General features: G+C 52.9%; 1 protein-coding gene across 1 annotated transcript in view; it reads left to right on the top strand.

Moving 5' to 3' along the window:
• Window positions 1-17,807, top strand: part of ZC3H3 (zinc finger CCCH-type containing 3) — a 147,645-nt gene that overhangs the window by 95,663 nt on the left and 34,175 nt on the right. Inside the window, exons 5-9 of the mRNA XM_062570711.1 lie at window positions 1,087-1,280; window positions 7,143-7,227; window positions 10,461-10,619; window positions 14,005-14,074; window positions 17,242-17,373. Coding sequence (XP_062426695.1) covers window positions 1,087-1,280; window positions 7,143-7,227; window positions 10,461-10,619; window positions 14,005-14,074; window positions 17,242-17,373 — 640 coding nt within the window. The remainder of the gene's footprint in view (window positions 1-1,086; window positions 1,281-7,142; window positions 7,228-10,460; window positions 10,620-14,004; window positions 14,075-17,241; window positions 17,374-17,807) is intronic.

Genomic DNA, 17,807 nt, shown 5'->3' with positions numbered 1-17,807 from the left:
CTCCGGGGCTTGCATCCTGCTGATAGGATAGCAAGCCTTAATTTACAGATATTCTTCAGTAATGCGCGCTTTATGTACGTTCAGCTAATAGCATTATGAACATAGTTTGTACTAATACAAAATTAGAGCTCTGATTTGCATAAACAAATTACTGTTTGGATTAGCGCTAAACGGCTAAGACGACTGATATTGGAGTAGATTTGCTTTGGCTGGAAGGGCGCTGTTTGCTTAACAGCGTACGTACGGAAAGGAGCCGGCTCGGGAGGGAGGCGGCGGCGCGCAGCGAGAGCCGGGTTGTGCCGTGCGTGCGTTGGCGCAGCAAACGAGCCCGTGCAGGACGGACTGGTCCCTGGGGCAAGCTGTCCTCCGCCTGACGGAGCAGGCGGGTGTTCAGGACGATCATATCAGCGCCGATGTACGTGGCAGCATCGCAGCTCCAGAGCTGGCTGCGAGGGTGGAAGGAGGGTCCTGTCCCGACTCTTGACCCTCTCCCTTGCTGCAAAATTTGCCCGCTGCCCTGCTTGGGTCCCAGGCTCCGTCCTAGGTGCTACGTGCCCAGCAATAGATGGGGGATAGCAGCAGTCTTGGGCCACTGCAGCAAAACCTTTGCGAGAACTGGGGTTGGAGGTAACTCTAAAAATCCCAAAGCTGGAGGGGCTCCGTTAAGATCAGTTCAGCTCAGGGGAGGTCCCACGTTCCTGCTTGCTCTCCCTGGCTGTGGAGTTACCAATGCCCATTTCTTTCTTCTCTGCTGATGGGCCTGGATCTGCGAGCGAAGGGATCTTGGGTTGATGCGACCCTGTGGACCCATCTGTGGAGATCTAGGGCATCAGCTCTGGCTGTGAGAGCTGGAAGAAGTGGGGAATCAGAGCTTCTTCCCTGTCCAGAGCGAGAGCATCTCTGGTTTCTCTCTGTAAAACTAGAGAGCTCTTCCTCCGCCATCTGGCGCTGCGTCCTGTACCAGATTTAAGCAGGGAGATTATCTGCACATTTCTCGCAGCCTTGGGTTTGTCCATGAAGCAGCAGCCTCTTGCGATGCCTTCCCGGGTGCAGTGCTTACCTCCTCTCCATCTCCTTCCCTTGCAGATCCCCGGGGTTAAACCAAACGCGCCCATCGCCGCCGAGCAGCAAGTCGCAGCAAATGCAGCAGCGGTGGCGGAGCAAAGGCTTGCGCTGCATCGGCGGCGTGATGTACAGAGTGTCGGCGAACAAACTCTCCAAGACCTCCAGCACTCCCGGCCGGACCAGAGACCAGAGCACCAAGAGCCCCGGCAGAGCAGGTGAGCGCTGGCTGTTTGTCCTGGTCCAAAGTAAGAAGCCGACGATTTGGCTTAAGAAAACTCAATTTTTCGTTGCGCTCATCAAATTACATTTCCTATTGACCTGTGAGCGCCAGGAGGCTCGTTCTGCAGGTGACCATGCAACATCACCATTTTGACGCGGTGGCTGGTTTTACATTTATCTTCAGGTAAATCCGAGTCTTGCCTGTTGACTCTGGCGGGGGGCGGAAAGGAGCATTGTCTGCTCCTGCTGTGCCTGATGCCGGCTGTAACTGGCGTTGTTTTGAGTTTCTGCCTGGGCCTTGAATACGTTTTGCTCCGTATGTGCTTTATCGATGAGCTTTGGGGACAGTCACACTGGGAAAGACAAAGCAAGTGGCTATGTGCTATTATTTGGGGTTTTATTTTTTTGTTGGAAAGTTGGCAGAGCAGGATATATTAATGAGTGATGATACAAATGAGGCACTTTAATGCCCGAGTCTTTTCACATGCAGCAGAGGAGCATGGAGGAAGAGAGGGAAGAAATAGCTCAGTGCCTCCGAGAGGGGCAGCCCCCCAAATGGTGTGTCTGCCTCTTTTTGTGCGAGCGCAGTGGAGCATCCTGGACAGAAAATGCGAGAGATCGATGGCTCGTTTCCCTTTTCTTGCCCCTTTTCCTTGCAGACAGTCATGGTGGGAGCCGTCAGACAAGGCAGTTGGGCTGGTTCTCTTGAACAGTCCCCTGAAGAATTGGATTAGGGAGCGCGGGAGGGAGGGAAGGAGCTTTGGGTGGGCACAAAAATCCCAACAGTGGGAGAAAGTGGCGGCTCTGGGGAGTCTGAGAAACACGAGGAGGATTAGGAGCAAGCAGCAACATTGCCGTGAGGAGTAACTTAAGTTCCTGCTTCCACGTGTGTGCAGCCAGTGAGCGGCATGAGAGGGCAGCGCTGGCGGTGATGAACACTTCGTGCACGTCGCCTCTGGCGGCAGAGATTTAGCTTAAAGCAAGGATTAGTCACCAGGGCCCTGCAGCGGGGAAATGAAGACGCGTGCAGATGATGGCAGAGATTCTAGTGCCATGTGGGTCAGAGGGGCGCAGACTCGCTGAAGCTCTGTTTGCAGGTAGTCTCCCTCCGGAGAGCGTTAAGGGGAGAGTCGACAGCACCGCGAGGCCAAAGCTGCGGCTGCTGTTTGCACCCCTTCACCCTCCTCGGGACAAATTTTCAATGGCTACCTGGGCACGTAGCATGCGATGTCCTCCTCGCTGCTGCCTCTGCGAGTAGGGATGTGCACCGGTGTGTCCATACGGCCCGCGCAGAAGTCCGTGATCCTGCCTGTAAGCTGTTAATCCTGGGCTTTGCTGCTGCATCTGGAGGAGGATGGGGAGGAATTGGCATTTGAAGACTTGGGGAAAAAGTCTGTAAAGCCAGCTCAGGACTTGGTAGACCAAGCAAAGCTCGGTCTCAGCAATGTTGGATTTCCGAGAGCTTTGCTACCAGCAAAGCAGTGGGATTTTCCAGAGTTTCTGAACCTCTTAACTCCTGTTGCCTGACCATTGGATCAGGCACTAACTTCTAAGTAGCTCTGGAGACTCTCCTGTAGAGCTGCTGCTAGTTGTTATGAGGTGTGTTAATTCAAAGCAATTGTAAGAAATAAGAAAAACGGCCTGAAAAAATGGGATGTCCTTTAAAGGAGATGGGTCCAATGTACCTCCCTTGGGGCAGGAGCAATCAGCTGCAAAAAAACAAGGAGAGCATCCAAGTTGTGGGCAGTCCTGCTGTTAAGGGCCAGCCTCTCTAGGACATCATCTAGTGATGAATCAGTAACACGGCTTGGCAAAGGCAGAGAAGATCTTGCTGGAGTGTGTAAGGAGGAGTGAAACCCTTGAGATGTGGGCAGGGACCTTTCTGCTGTAGTCTGCATTGGAAGATGTTAGATGGATCACTGGCTCCAGCTCTGGGGACTTGGTTTCAGGACAGGGTCACGCCGGTTGGATGGTCCAAGGGAGAGCGAGATGGCAGCTAGAAAAGTGAAGGACTTGGGTCTTCTCCATCTAAAGAGGAGAAGATGGCCTTGATATTCATAAACAGCTGAGTAAAGGAAGGGAATGAGGTGTTCTCCATGGCCAGGTGGATCAACCAAGAAGTAAGGGGCTTGAAACTGTGGCAAGGTGCAGGTTTGGTGCTTGTTTGGAGGAGAGGTCTTAAAGATTGAGGATTAGAAAGTGCTGGAGGAAGTTGGCTGGGTTGACTGGGACATCCCCATTATTGGGATTTGTAAAGGACAGGTTACATGATCTTCTGCTTGAGGAGGACGTAAATAAAGGTGGTCCTGCCTTGCAGTGAGGAGATGTATTTGATGACTCCAGCTTCTGCCTAATTTTCAGTAGATCCATTGGTGGGATCTATTTTGGTGCTAGGAGACCAAGCAGAGAAATGCCAGTCCTGAATGCAGTTTTGGGGAGGAGGGTTGAGCCGTAGATCCGACGGGGACTTTTGCAAATTGGGGCAGCAGCACAGCCCTTGGAGTTTTGCTGGGGGGATTTCAGGTGGTCTCCTAAGTGTGAGCAAGGAGACACGGTGGGCGCCATTCGCTTTGCGTGCTCCTCAGTGCCATGCCACCAGCACCCATCTGGTAACGGTGCTTTGGTTAACCCAGGACACGCAAGTCCTGGTCTGATTTTTCCGTGTGGTGGGTGAAAGAGGTGACAACCAAAATTCATCCGTGGTGTTGTGGAGCCTTACAGCAGCAAGAGACCGAGAGCTTTAGTCTCCTCGCTTGCCCGTCGGACCTTTTCACCGCAGAGGAAGGAGACTCCGTGAGCGGCCAGTCCTGGGGGCTTGTGCTGAGCTTTGCACAGGGCAGGGGGGAACACCCTGACTTCTCGGTCGCCGTAACTTCCTCCACCTGTAAAAGTGATTGTTGCGGCTCTAAGAGGATTGCGCCTACAAGAGCGAGCGTGCGGGCAGGACCTTTCGATAGTTACTCTCCGTAACAACACTTGCTTACGGCTTATTGAACGCTTGGTCCTGCCTTTGTAGGGAAGTGTTGGGGGGGAATATGCATCCGACATAACCTTTTAACTGTTGGATTTGTCTGTAATTAAAGATGCAATGCAATTGCTCCTCCTGATTCCCCACGTATCTCACCAGTGTTGGCACGTAGCAAGCAACTTGCAGAAGAGTTGTGCCTTGTGAGGAAAGAGCAGTGATCTTCAAGGGTTTTAGTTTGCATGAGTGACCTAAAGTTGCTTTAAGAAGCAAAGGTTTGGTAAAAGGTAAGGGGTGAGACTGCACCAGCAAGCTTTGGACTTCCTGCAAATACTTTTTCCCCTTTTTATTCTCAGTTGGAAAAAAGTGAGGCTCTCGAAGATGCAAACCTGAATCCCAAGAAAGGCCCCAGCGAAACCCAGAGAAGCAGCTTTCCCTCAGCTTTGGCCAAGTCACAACGTCCTTGTGCGGCGAACCCTGGCGAGAGCTGGTAGGGCCAGATCTGCCAGGCGATGCTGGGAAGGGAAGTGCTCCAGTGTGACCTGTGTCGGAGGAGACACAGTCTCCCCCATCCGTCCTTCCCTCTCTCTCCCTGAAGATATCATGTCTATGCCCTCCTTCCACGACCTGTCATTTGGGGGGGGGGGGGAAGCAGGTTTAGTGAGTCCTGCTTTGGGACTGTAGGTCCCTTCTGGGTTTGCCTACTATAAAGTACAGATCTCCCTGTTTTTTTAGCTGTTTGTGCTTTTGCAGGAGTCGTCTTACCCCTGCTATTTGGCACGCTCGCTTTATAACCCTAAACCTCCCTTTCCTGGTGCGCGTCGGTGTTTTTGTGTTGCCTTTTGGGCTGCAGCCGTAATCTGCCCTCCTTTGCAAGGATGGATTCAACACACGTCCGTTTACCTTGCTTCAGGACGGCTGTGGCTGGCGGGGTGCGAGACCTGCGCGCCCTTGCCGTGTGCAAGCCTTTGCGTGTTGGCTGAGCGCTCTGCGTCTAAACGCTTTGCAAAGTGCATTTAAAAGCAGGAAAACCGACTCCCCCGCTCCCTGCCGGTGCCAGGTGCTCGGTGTTTGGGATAGCAGGGAGATGGGAAATGCTCTGGACACTGAATGCGTGGGAGCGCTGCGTGCGGTGTGCCGCGGGGTGCTGCGCTGGGGCCGAGGGCGGCTCAACGCCTGCGACGGCGCCTCGTTGCGCGTGGGGTTCCCGCGGGCGCGCGCCGGGCGCCCGGTGGCATCGCCGCGGCGCGGGAACCGCCGACGCGCGTGGTCCTGCTCGGAGCCGGGGCGCGCGAGAGCCGCGAGCCGCTTCCCTTGCGCCGCGGCTCGTCCGCGGCCTGACGCCGGAGCGGGGCGTTGCGCTGCCCGGCTCGCCGGCCTTACCGGGCTTCGCTTTCGGAAGTCTTTGCGCCGCGGTGCAAACGATCTGGTTCGTTCGGAGGAGCGGGGAGGGGAAAAAAGGAAAAAAAAGAAAAAAGGAGTTAGGCTTCAGGCCCCGCTATTAATCATCGCTGTAATCATGCATTTAATGAACATGACAGCTCCCGGTCCCCGCGGGGAGACGCGCCGCGCCGCGCCGCTGGGCTGGCTCCGGCGATCGCTTTTCAGCGCTGCCGCTTGCTAACGCCGGGAGCCGCCGGCGCAGGCGGCGTCGGGGCCGGGTGATGCATGGCGAGCCGCGGCCCCTTTTGCACGGCCTGCGTATTTCCTTACAGATGATGCACCTCCAAGCGACTAAATCATTTTTTAAAAAAAAGAAAGAGAAAAACACCTGTCCCCCGTGCAGGATATAAAATATCAAGCGTGCTGCCGCTGTGCTGCGTGCAATCACTGAAAAAGCCCTTAATGTGCAGTTCTTTGATACTCTCCACGGCAGCTTTTCTTTTTTTCCTTTTTTAAGTTTTTTTTAATTTTTCTTCTTTTGTTCCCGCTGCCTCCTGAGCCGCCCACGCGGGAGGAAGCGTTTGCTACGCCGCCTGTCCGCACCCCCGCTTGCTTCACCGGCAGCCGGTTTTGCAGCGGCTCCCGGGCGTTGAGACCGCGTCGCGGCCTTGAGTTTATTCGCGGGCGGCTCCCTCGGGGGCAAGAGGCGCGTTAGCCGTCCAGCACGGCAAACTTTCCGTCCTCTCAACGGATTTTACGTGGCTTTGGTTTATTTTTAATAACGTGGCTTTGCTGCTCTCCTTTGTTGGATATGATTGTATCCTTTGATCTTAGCTGACAGTAGCAGTCGTGCTCCCAGCGAGAGGTGTGGGCAGGGGCCAGGTTTCTCCTACAAGGAGATGCCAAGGCCTGGTTTGGACCACAGAGCGAAACAACGTTATTTGGCTTCGTGGCCTCATTCAGCAAGGGCAATAGCTGCTGTAAAGTTTTTTTCTTCGTCTCCGGCTTCCGCAATTGGGTGAAAATCCTGCTACAGTGTTGGTTCCTCTGGCTGCTCCTGGACAACGTTGATTGTACAGCAAAGCACTTGAGCGCTCTCCGAAGGCGACGGCTGTTGCCCGGCACGCATGGACACGGGGCTGATGGTCACATTTGCTTGATGATGTGCCGGGCCTGGTGTTCCTAAGCAGCGTTTGCCCCCAAAAGGCACTGAGTGAGGATGAAGCTCGGCTGGGGCAGATTGGCAGAGGGTAGGTTTGGTGGCGCACAGACTTTTCTTTGCCAACACAGGAAAATTCTTCAAAACTCTAGAAGTCCACTTGCGCTTGGGGTTCAGTAGAGTTTTGTTTGAACTTTTTAGCATCTTTCTGCTTCAGCATGTTGTGATTTTAGTGCCTTTTTCCAAGCAAGAGAGGTGCATCGATTGCTCATGTACCAAGGACCGCGTGAATTCCTGTAGAGACGAACAGTCGTGAATGTGTCTGTGTTTTTTCTCTCCTGTTTCTTCCAGCGAGGTTGACTTCTACGCCCAGCAGTCCTGGCTACTCTCCGTCCAGCTGCCTCAACAGATCAGCCACGAGCCGCTATATTGCCAGGTCTGTGCGCCCCAGGACAACGGCCCGCTCGCCCGCCGGCCGCAGCGCCTGCTCGCGATGGTGTAGGAAGCTTCATACACAGCCGTTTACCTGGCTGGTGGGGCTCTGGCTGACGGGCCTCTGGTTTTCTCCCACTCTCTGCTACAAAGTGGTCCTAAGCTAAGCAGAAAGACCAGGTTCAGTTTTGAAGGGCCCTCGTGAAAGGTTAGTGAGGACATCAACACCTTCCTCTGGGCAAAGAACCTCAAATCCTGCTCCAGCCCCTTCTGCAGGTCCCTCTCCCCAAAAGCTGAGGTTGCCATTCTGAAGGGCAGCATCACCACTGGCTTCTCTATTCTGGTACTTTGCTGGAGGTGGTGGGTTTGTTTTTTTTTTCCCCCCCCTCCCCTTCCTCAAAGATGCCTATCGTGGTTGATCCCAGAAAAATCTGTGCGCGCTGCTGTCTCGGCTCCCTGCCATAGCCTGCCGTTCCAGCTGTGCAGCGCCCCGCTGGCTTTCTCATTGCCTTTCCTTTCCTTTGCGCGACCCATGCGCAGCACTGAAGTGCAATCATTTGCAGACCAGCCCCCCTTAACTGCAGCAGACTAAAATTAATTCCAGAAGCATTTGTTCCAGATGTGTTTATACGCATATATAATGCCAGATTCCACCTCTATTTTATCGTATCCTCTCCTGACATAGAGCACCTCAGTAACGATTTCCAGCACTGTTGCGTAGTCCATCACATGTCCCCGGCTTAGTACACATATTTGATGTAAAGTGTGGTCATCCTTTGCAGTAGTTAAAGAATAACTTATCCGTTTGCCAAAAGCAAAGCCAAAATGATTAATAATATCCTTCCCTGTCCTTACTTCCTCTCTCTAACTGTCCAGGCAGAGCTTGCTCAGATATCTGGAAAAGCCAGTCTGACATTTTTGTGTGTCACTAGTAACAATTACTGTAAAATTTGCCATCAGGATTAATTGCTGTAGAGCCCAGGCTGGGAACGCTTAGCGTGCTTGGCTGGCGGGGCGGTCGCGGAGGTCTGTGTGCTGGCAGCTGAGCTGGTAGTACACGCAGCAGATGTGTCGACTGTGGGAGAGCCCTCTTTTAACATCATAATTTATACCAAGAAACCTTCTCCTCCTAAATCCCTATAATGCTATATAATGGCTCATCTTGTATTAGCCTCAGAAACACTGCAGGTACCAACAGGTAATTTATGGTTGAGCTTGCTGTCCCCACTCCATAGTCACTGAACGGCTGCAGAAAAGCCATTTCCGATGAAAGAATCGGTGGCACTTGTGATGCTCAAGTAGGGAGCAAGTTGAGCTGGGCCTTCCACATTTAATAGTTTGGCTGTATAAAGTTGTCTTTTTTCTCATTGCATTTTAACTTGACAGCTGCAGACAGCTAATAACTTTAGAGTTAAAAATGTGTGTTCCCCAAGATAGTTTCCTTGAGCTGGCATTTATCATGGGTAAGGCTGTGGTGACCCATGGGTCTGTGGTTCTGGCACCAGTAGAACTAAGACAATGGAAATACATATATGCATATATATGTTGTATATGCATACACACACACACACACGCACGCGCATATATATATATATATGTGTGTGTGTGTGTGTGTGTGTGTATATATATATATATATATATATATGTATGTGTATATATATATATGTGTATTTATCCTTGGTCTCTGAGGAAGCAATGCATGCAAAAATCCAGAGAATCTAAAGCAATGATTTCACGCACCCCATCCAGACCACAGTGTCCTCTGCAAATGTGAGCTGACCCTACTGTACCATCTAATTATCTGCACTCTTGAGAGATCAAATGTGTGCCCTCAGCCCAGATCTCACCGTTTCCCCTCTTCCTCCTGATCACATATAGCTCTATAGCTGCTGGGTAATTACTTCTTCAGCTGGAAGCTTATGGAAAATGTGTGCTAAGCAACTTCTGATATCCTTAAGTAACTTCAAGTGGTACCAGGAGATTAATGTGGAGCTTGTCTGATGTTTGGTGTTACCTTGTGTTCCTGTGGCTGTCACACAGGCCCTCGTTCTCTGAGGTCAATAAGCAGGTGCCTACTTGGAAGCCCATGAATAGCCCTGGGGAGCCCAACGAGCCAGCTGGCAGCAGCAGGCACTGAAATACCCTCTAAATTGTTTGGTGTCATCCTGTGCTTATGATCCTGGCACAGGAAAGGATGTTTTCAGGTTCACTGTGTTCCTGAAATCTGCAGGAAGTTCTCTCCATACCCGTAAAATCATAGGAGAGAGTCGCAGTTGTGGAGGTGGGAAGGGATCTCTAGCAGTCTCTACCCAGCATCCTGCAGTGGGCGAGGCCCATTAGAGTTAGAGTGGGTTGCTCAGGGCCGTATTCAGTCACGTGTGTATATCTCCATGGATGGAGATCCCACAGCCTCTCAGAGCAAACTGCTCTAGTGTCTGGCTATCGTCATGGAAAGGACTTCTTCCTTGTATCTCGTAGGGATTTCCCTGCTTATCCCTGTTGCTCTTGCCCTTCCACTGTGTCTCTCTGAGAGGAGGTTGGCTCCACCTTCTCTACACTATCCTGTTAAGTAGTTGCAGATGGTAATAAGATCCCCCTTAACCTTCTGTTCTCCTGGCTGAACAAACCACCTCTGGGCTTCTCCTCGTGCATCTTGTGCTTCAGCCCCACCCATCTTGGTGGTTTCCACTAAAGTTGCTCCTGCCCATTGCTGTCTGTATTGTACTGGGAGGCCGCAGACTGGACCTAGTGTCCAGTTGTGGTTTCACAAGCGCCAAAACAAGGAGAAAAAATCCACTCCATCATCATCCTGGCCACATTCTTGCTAAACTAGCCCAAGATGCTGTCGGTGTCTTTGCTGCAGGGACACCTGGCTGACTCTGGGGTATCTTGTTGTCCTCTAGGGCCCCCAGGTCTTTGGCAGCAGAGGTGCTTTCTAACTAGTTGTCTACAGCTTACCCTGCTGCGTAGGGTTATTCTGTGCCAAATGCAGATGTGTCCTGGGAGATTGGTGACGTTGTAGTATTTTAGGATTCACGATAAAGTTGTCTAAAAATCAAAATGATTTAAGAGCTTATGGCCTGGTGAGAATTTCCTGGAAATTCATGAAAAGTGGAAATTGGGCTCCTTGGTGATTTTAGGTGTTGTCACCCTGTTTTCTCTACATCATTGTATGAATTAGGTTGCTGCGCTGATTTTGGAGATGTTACATGAATCTGTCTGTCTCCTTCCGTTTAGCCGTGCTGTTCAGCGGAGTTTGGCCATCATTCGTCAAGCCAAACAGAAGAAAGAGAAGAAGAAGGAATATTGTATGTACTACAATCGCTTTGGCAAGTGTAATCGTGGAGAGAGCTGCCCCTACATCCATGATCCGGAGAAGGTGGCTGTCTGCACCAGGTATGGAGGGACACAGTAAGCGCGTGCTTTCGTCTATTATAGCAGACCAGGCTGTGAGTATCGGTTGGTTTTGGTGCTTGCTCATGTGATATTCCCCAGGGAAACATCCAAACTTCTGTCCTGGGCAGGCCAAGGGTCTATGTAACCTTGTTGAGTTGGAGGGCACCAACAGGAGCGGACCAAGAACTGAGGCTTTCAGGGAAGGTTCGTTCTCCTGACTGGGACCTACCAGCTTCTGCCATTCAAGCCCTACTGCTTGGTAGGGTTTTCAGCTGTTAGAGGTTACAGATAAACTATCATGCTTATGGCAATGGGTTGCCCAGCTGAATTATGTACTGCATGTAAAGTGCTTCCTCCACCTGCTGCTTGACCACAGTCCTGGATGCATCCTCATTCTTGTTTTATGAGAAGTATGGAATAATCGTTCCCTAACTGCCTTCTTGGCACCATTTATAACTCTGTGTAGTCCCCCCCCCCTTCTCTATCCAAACCTGCCAGACTGGAGAGTCATGATCCGTTTAATCCCTTCTAATAATGTTACTCTGAATTTACACAGCATTTTACATATACAAATTGCTGTTTATGCCAATTAAGCATTGCACAACAGACTCGAAGTTAAATATACAAATTTAGTTGTTTTGCACAGCCTGTAAGGATTACAGAAATATTTAATTCACATGGTGGACCTAGATACCATTACCAATACAACTGCATCTGATGCGTAAGCTTCCATATCATAGTACAGATGCTCGAAAACCAAGAATGAAAGTAGTATGTATTGGCATGTGTTTTAAGAGTTAGTAATAGTATCAAAACAACAGATCTTAAATATAATCAGAATAATAATTATTAGTCATTTGCTTATTGCATTCAGGTGGGAAAATACTGTCACAGTTTTCCAGGTGAAGAAACTGAGGCCAAAATATTTAGTCAGGTCCCAAAGGGTCCATCTGACCAGAAGAAATTGCTTTGTTGGTCCTGGTTAACACATGCGTGGCTGAAAGGGGTAGATGGTGCGGCTGTCAGAGCAGCGTGGGTTTTAGCTGAGTGACTCGAGAGCCTACCCTGTGGCATGGCTACATCCCAACTTTCCTTCTTTTGTGGACTGCTGAGTTTCCTAGGAGACATACAGACTCCTCTAGACATTTCACACACATAACCTGCCGTGTTGCATGTGGGAATTTGCTTTCCTTGGTCACCTTTGACAACCCCCCCTCCCCCCCCAGAAGTAGTCATGGACCCGCAGGAAATTATGGGTACTGGTTGAAAACTACTGGCTTTAGCCTGAAAATCAGGGTCCCCAATAGGAAGTGAAGAGCCCAGTGCTAGGCCTCTCTGGATCTGTATCCACAGGCTGGAAAAGGTCTACCTGCCTGAAGTGCAGAAGATACGATGGCATCTGCTCTTGGAAAACGTCTTTCCCTCCACAGAGCACAGGACAAAGTGTTGGAATTGGCCACTCTCGTGTTTCCAAAGCCTTTGACCTACCCATTCCTAATTTTAGGTCTGTGGGTATTTTGGGACTAAGTTATGGGGTACGTGTTGGTACTTCCAACCCTGTTGACTATTCTTTGGTGGGTGGATGATCCCTAGTTGCTGCTAGATAAAGCTAGTTCCTTCCTTTTTCCTAAATTCTGGCCTCATCTTGCTGCCTAGGAATGTCCAGGTCTGGTTGCACTGGGTTGTCATCTGCTCAGGAGCCTGCTTTCATGTATAACCCTGCATAAATCCATCGTAACTTGTTTGATGCTCTCCTGGCAGCACGTTTCCATTCTCAATGGGACTGAGAGCCACGGCAGCAGCCTCCACGTGAGATGGCTCTCTGGAACTGCTGGGTCGCAGCCTGCTGGGAGAAAACAGCAGTAGGCAATTGGTGCTAGGGCTCAGCCAGGCAGTAGACGTGGATCTTCCTGGTGATGCACCTGGGTGATTTCTATCTAGCAGCATTTCTCAGAGATAGGTTGCGTGTTTGGGAGCCGGAGCGCGTGTAAACTCGCTCAGATCCATGCAACAGTTTCCAGTCCTTCAGCGCATGACACCACACAGCTAAGAGATTTTGATAACTTATTACAGGAAAATTGGTTAATGTTGCCAGCTCATTATACCTGCCCAACGTTTGATTAAACTATATTATTAGTTGCTTAAAGAGTGTAGAAAAGCCAGACCCACTGATGAACTCCTTGAATAATTTTTCCTTAAAATTACTGTTATGCTCAAAGTCATTCATGTGGTGCACAAAACTCAATGTGAGATGATATCAGAGGAAGGTGATTTTTTTATTTATTTTTCAAAATTTTTTAAACTTGATATTTTACTTGGCTTCACTCAGTCTCTCACACCGTGTACTCACAAGCACCAAGGCACATGTCCAAGTTGTCTAGCCAGCATTACTCCTGATGACACAGATGACAAGGGATGCTGGCTACTGCGGCCTCATTTTGGATCCTCAGTTATGCTTATGTTGGTGACCCTTGTCTGGTTTTTGGCTATGATTTTGTGCCCTTTAGGAATTGATAGCACATGTGATTTTGTGAGTCTCCATCCTGCCCTGCTTCTTTGAATCAATAGACAACATTGGTGATTTACTCCCTGTCTTTTGTCACCTTACCTGGTGCCTTATGGCTTTAATCCCTTTCTTTATCTCTCTGCCATCATCTCTTAATTGCTTCAATGGCTTCTGTTTTAAGCTGTCCTTTTTTTGTCCAGATTTGGGTGTCTTGAGGTGCATGCAGCTCTGCTGCAGTCTCACTGACCTGCTCACCTAGCTGCTGTCCGCCCGTGCCGCTTGCATTTTTCTTCCCCTGTCCTTTCTGCTGCTTTTCACATCTCTACGATCCCGTGCATAGCTTGCTTGTGCCAATCTGAACATCTGCTGTCACTGTGGTAGCTCCTGGGAGAGCTTGGAGTCGAAATGCCTTCACGTGCTCTAGGATCTTGGTGTCTCATGTGTGCCTGTCTCTGGTCCTCCTCTTTGGCACTTGTGCCTGAACGTCCCTGAGCACAGAGCTGGCCTCCCTGTGCCTTATTTAGCATCCCATGTAATTTGGCCTTTAGGAAGGACCTTCTTCCTGCCAGTCTCCTCTTTGAACGTCGTGGTTCCAACCTTTCTCTGCTTACTAATAAGCAGCCAAATACAGTGGAGAAAGAGCACAGGTTCCTTCAGGGTTCTGAAGGATCTTCTGAGAGGAAAGACACGTGCCAAGTTGCTTTGTGAAACAGGCTGTCGCAATGGACTGTGGTGCAGGCATGTGTGTTCGCCCGGATTGTACTGCGTGCCAACAAGCAGGCTCGGCATGGGGTCACCTCGGGCTTTCGGGCTTCCCAAGCGGCACAGGACTTACCCCCCATCTCCCTCTAAACCCTCTCCCCTCTGGTGTTTTGGCAGGTTTCTCCGTGGCACGTGCAAGAAGACGGACGGGACCTGCTCCTTCTCCCACCAGGTTTCCAAAGATAAGGTTGGTACGGCTTCCCAACCAACCTCTTGCAGCTTTGCGGCAGAGCTGGCCCAAGGAGGTGGTGTTGATGGCGGCTGTAGGGCTGCCACTGCTAGCGAGCGTTTCGAGTCCAGCTCGTCCGTAGCTTTGCTTGCAGAGCTGTTTGGGCTCATTACGGGGTCGGAGCCGATGATCAGAGCAGCCCAAAGCGTCGAATCGGGAGATCAGGGCAGTAAGCGGTGGATTTGGGACTGTGGCACCTGGGGCTGTTGGCAGCATCAGCGACGTGTCCCGGGTTGAGGGATGCTTGAAGTGCAGCAAGCAAGAACGCGGGGAGAGCGTTTGCTGCACCTAATCACCTTGGTTGTTGCCGTGGCAACAATACCCAGAGTTAGGGTGAGGTCAGGAGCCCGCAACCCCGCCCGCCCCTGGGCCACTCCACACTGACTCCCTAGGGAGGATGCGGCAAATGGCGTTTATTGCGTCGTTATAATTCTTTATATACGCGCTCGCACTGTCTTTTCCTGTCTTAGCCCTGCCTCGTCGGGACGTCACATCCCGTGATCTTCCGCAGCGCCCCGTGTCGCCTACCACACTTGGTCACCTCCGTGAGATCACGCGTCACTCTAAATCGCCCCGCGATGGCAGTCTGAAGGGGCGTTGTGCCGTACTGCAGCTTTGGGACGTAAATTAAGCTTTTCAGAATGGCACGGGAAGCCGTCTGGCTGAAGGGCTTTTGATTACACCGTCGTTTTCACTGTGCTTGGGGCTCTTGAGTTTTTTGACGCAGGGGAAAGGTGGAAAAATAATGAGGTTTTCTTTCAGTGGTTCTCAGCTGACAGTTTAGCGGGTTAACCTCTGTTCAGGGATTGGGATTTCCAGCTGGACGTAGCCTTGGGGACCTGAGCGTTGAAGCCCAGGTGAGGTTGGTCGAGTTGCAGGCTCTGCGCTGGGGTGCGTTGCGTTTAAGTTTTGGGTGCTCTTGCAAGGACGTTTCCTGTGGGAAACCTGCACCAACGTTGCCAACGTGAAGGCGTTTTAGCCTGGCCTCGGGCTTCGTGCAGAGGAGGTTGTGGAAGCGGAGGCTCTTTGCAGCCATGGTTTTCTCTAGCCCGGCGCCACGGTGTCCGAACACCCAGGTATGGTGCACCGGGACGATTTGGGATGTGGGAGGTGTAGCTACAGGGCAGGAAATCAGCTGCCGTCGCGGGCCGTTGGGCGAAGCGGGAGCACGCCGGGACGCCAGCCTTCGAAGCTTGGTCCCTCCTCGGGAAGGAGGCGGCTCGGGGAAAGCCCTCGCGCCCTCTCGGTTGCCTGGCCGCCCGCGAAGGGCGCCCACGGCCCCGCACGTGTGTTTAGTGTGTTCCCCAGCGGGACGCAGGAGCGCCCGGCGCCGTCGGAGGGGCTTCGGGTCGCTGTCCCCACGCGTCCCGCTGCGGGCGGAAGCCGCTAGGAGCGGAGGGACCGGAGCAGCAGGCCCTGCTCCTGCTCGCCCCGGGGGGCAATGCCGTGCCTCCGTCCCTCCGCTTTACCCGGGAAGGCTGCGCGGATTCAGCCGTTACGGCTGGGAGCCGGCGGAGAGCTTTTCCCTCTCCCGAACGCCCAAATCCTTCCCTCCCTGAGCTGGTGCTCCAGCCGTGGCCGCGCTCCGGGAAGCGGCTCCGGCTCACGCGAGCCCGGCCGCCCGCCCGCTGCTGTTCCCGCAGCTTTTCCCCTGGAGGAAGTCGGGGCAAATCAGCATTTTTGTCCCTAACAGAGCTTGAAAACTCCACCGTGAGCAATCTGGAGATTCCCGTGGAGCTCGCGGGTTCAGCAGGCGCCGCCTCCGGAGCGGGCGCGCGCCCGCCCGGGGCTGTCGGCCGGGGCCGCAGCGCACCAGCGCCTTGGATTAATGTTATTGTTATTCGCGTGGACGTAGCGGGGTGCAAACAAGGTTAATTGAAATGAGAGCGCTGCTTCCTCTTGATAATGGCTCGGGCTTGACAGCTAGGAGGAGTTTATTTTTGTCTAAGAGCTGGCTTTATTATCCCTTTTTATTAGAGCTAATTTGGGCGCTATATCAAAAACTGCAGTAAGGGAATCGTTTACGGTCACACCACCCCCAGCAAAAAAAAAAAAAAAGAGATAGCCCGAGAGCCCTGTCCTTTATGTTAATGCCTGCACTTAAAAGACGATTAAAAATAAACTCCTCTCTTTTAGAGCACCCTGTGTTTTCTTTCCTCCCGGCTTCCCCCTCCCCTCTCTATTCCTCTCTCCCTCTTTTTCTCCAGCGAGGCGATTCGGCTATAAACCCTAGCGTGCCCTTCTGGGTGAGGGACTTTCCCGCGGCGGCGGCCCTGCTTGTTGCAGAATTGTAAATATTGGCTCGGGGACGCTCGCGGCGGCGCCGGCGGACGCGGGGCTTGGGCGCCGTGCCGGGCAGGAGGCGGATTTTGCGTTTAGGTGCTGTTGACGGGGACCGAGGTGGGAGCTCTTCCCCTCCCTCCAGAAAAGCGGAGGGCCGTGACGGCGGCTTGGGAAAGAACGTGCTCCCGCCTGCGAGGCTTAATCCTCCGGCGGCCGGGAACGGGCTCGGCGAGCTGCGCGCCGGAGCCGGCAAGTTACGGGTGCTGAAGTCTCGCAGCGGGCCGGCAATTGGTCTGGAGTTAGAGCAGCTGGCGGGGAGGGCAGCTCCGCTGCGGGGCTCGCGAGCGCCCCGGGGAGACGCGGCTTCGGGTCCTCGGCTGCGCGCTGCGGTCGGTGCCTTTTGCAAGCGGAGGAGCGTGGAGAGCGGCCGCCGGCTTTCCTCTCCCCCCCGAGGCTAGTGGGGCGCTTCGACGCGCGGCAGGGGACGACGGCTCTGCCGCACGGCGCAGCCCCCCAAGCGGCACCTGAGTTGGTTACGGTTCCCCTGTCCCTTCTCCGTACCGAGTAGAGAGGTTTTCGCCCTTCCCGCCGGCTCTGCGGTAGCCCGAAGGGTGCCCCGGCGCGTGGATGCGGCGGGACCCTGCAATGTCAGGGAGCTGCATTGCAAGAGCCCAACAGAAGAGCTAAAAATACCTCTGGGATCAGCGGTTGGCGAAAAGCGTATATTTATTTTATGCACATCGTGGTTTTATTTCAGTCCTGGGCGTTGGAACGGCTCCTAATCTCCGCGAGTCGGTGGCGGGGGGAAGCGCTAATGGTTTTATCATCCTCTGCCCTTGCAGATGCCGGTGTGCTCTTACTTCCTGAAGGGGATCTGCAGCAACAGCAACTGCCCGTACAGCCACGTCTACGTGTCCCGCAAAGCCGAAGTGTGCCAAGATTTCCTCAAAGGCTACTGCCCCATGGGAGAAAAGGTAGAAGAGGGGACCGGCGCTCGGGGCGCCTCTCCGCGCCGGTGCGGCGGGGCCGTGATTGATGCGCGCGGGCTGGAGTGCCGGCGGGAGGCAGCGGCGCCACTTGCGAAGCGCGTTGGTAATCCGCAAGCTGTTTCTCGCGCGAGCTATCGCACCGAAGGGAGCCGTTGAGCTGGAAGCTGCCGAACACCTGGACGTGATGAACAGCAGTCCCGCGCCTTTCCGAAGGTTTATGGGCGAAACGGCTTTGTTTCCTTACAGGCAGGCGGAAAGGAAACGAGGGAAAGATGCTGCGGCTCGCCGTCGCCGTGCCGGTCCTTCCCCGGAGGAGCCGCTCGGGGCCTCCGTAACGTTTCCCGCTGCTCCGTGGTGGCTGCCGGGGCCTGGAGGATGGCTTCCTCCTCTGGGCGGCCGTTGCGTTGGGCTGAGGGAGA

The sequence above is a fragment of the Rhea pennata genome, chromosome 2 (genome assembly GCF_028389875.1).
Source record: "Rhea pennata isolate bPtePen1 chromosome 2, bPtePen1.pri, whole genome shotgun sequence".
Classification (NCBI taxonomy): domain Eukaryota; kingdom Metazoa; phylum Chordata; class Aves; order Rheiformes; family Rheidae; genus Rhea; species Rhea pennata.
The sequence above is the reverse complement of the archived record's forward strand: the minus strand, read 5'-3'. Positions and strand labels throughout refer to the sequence as shown.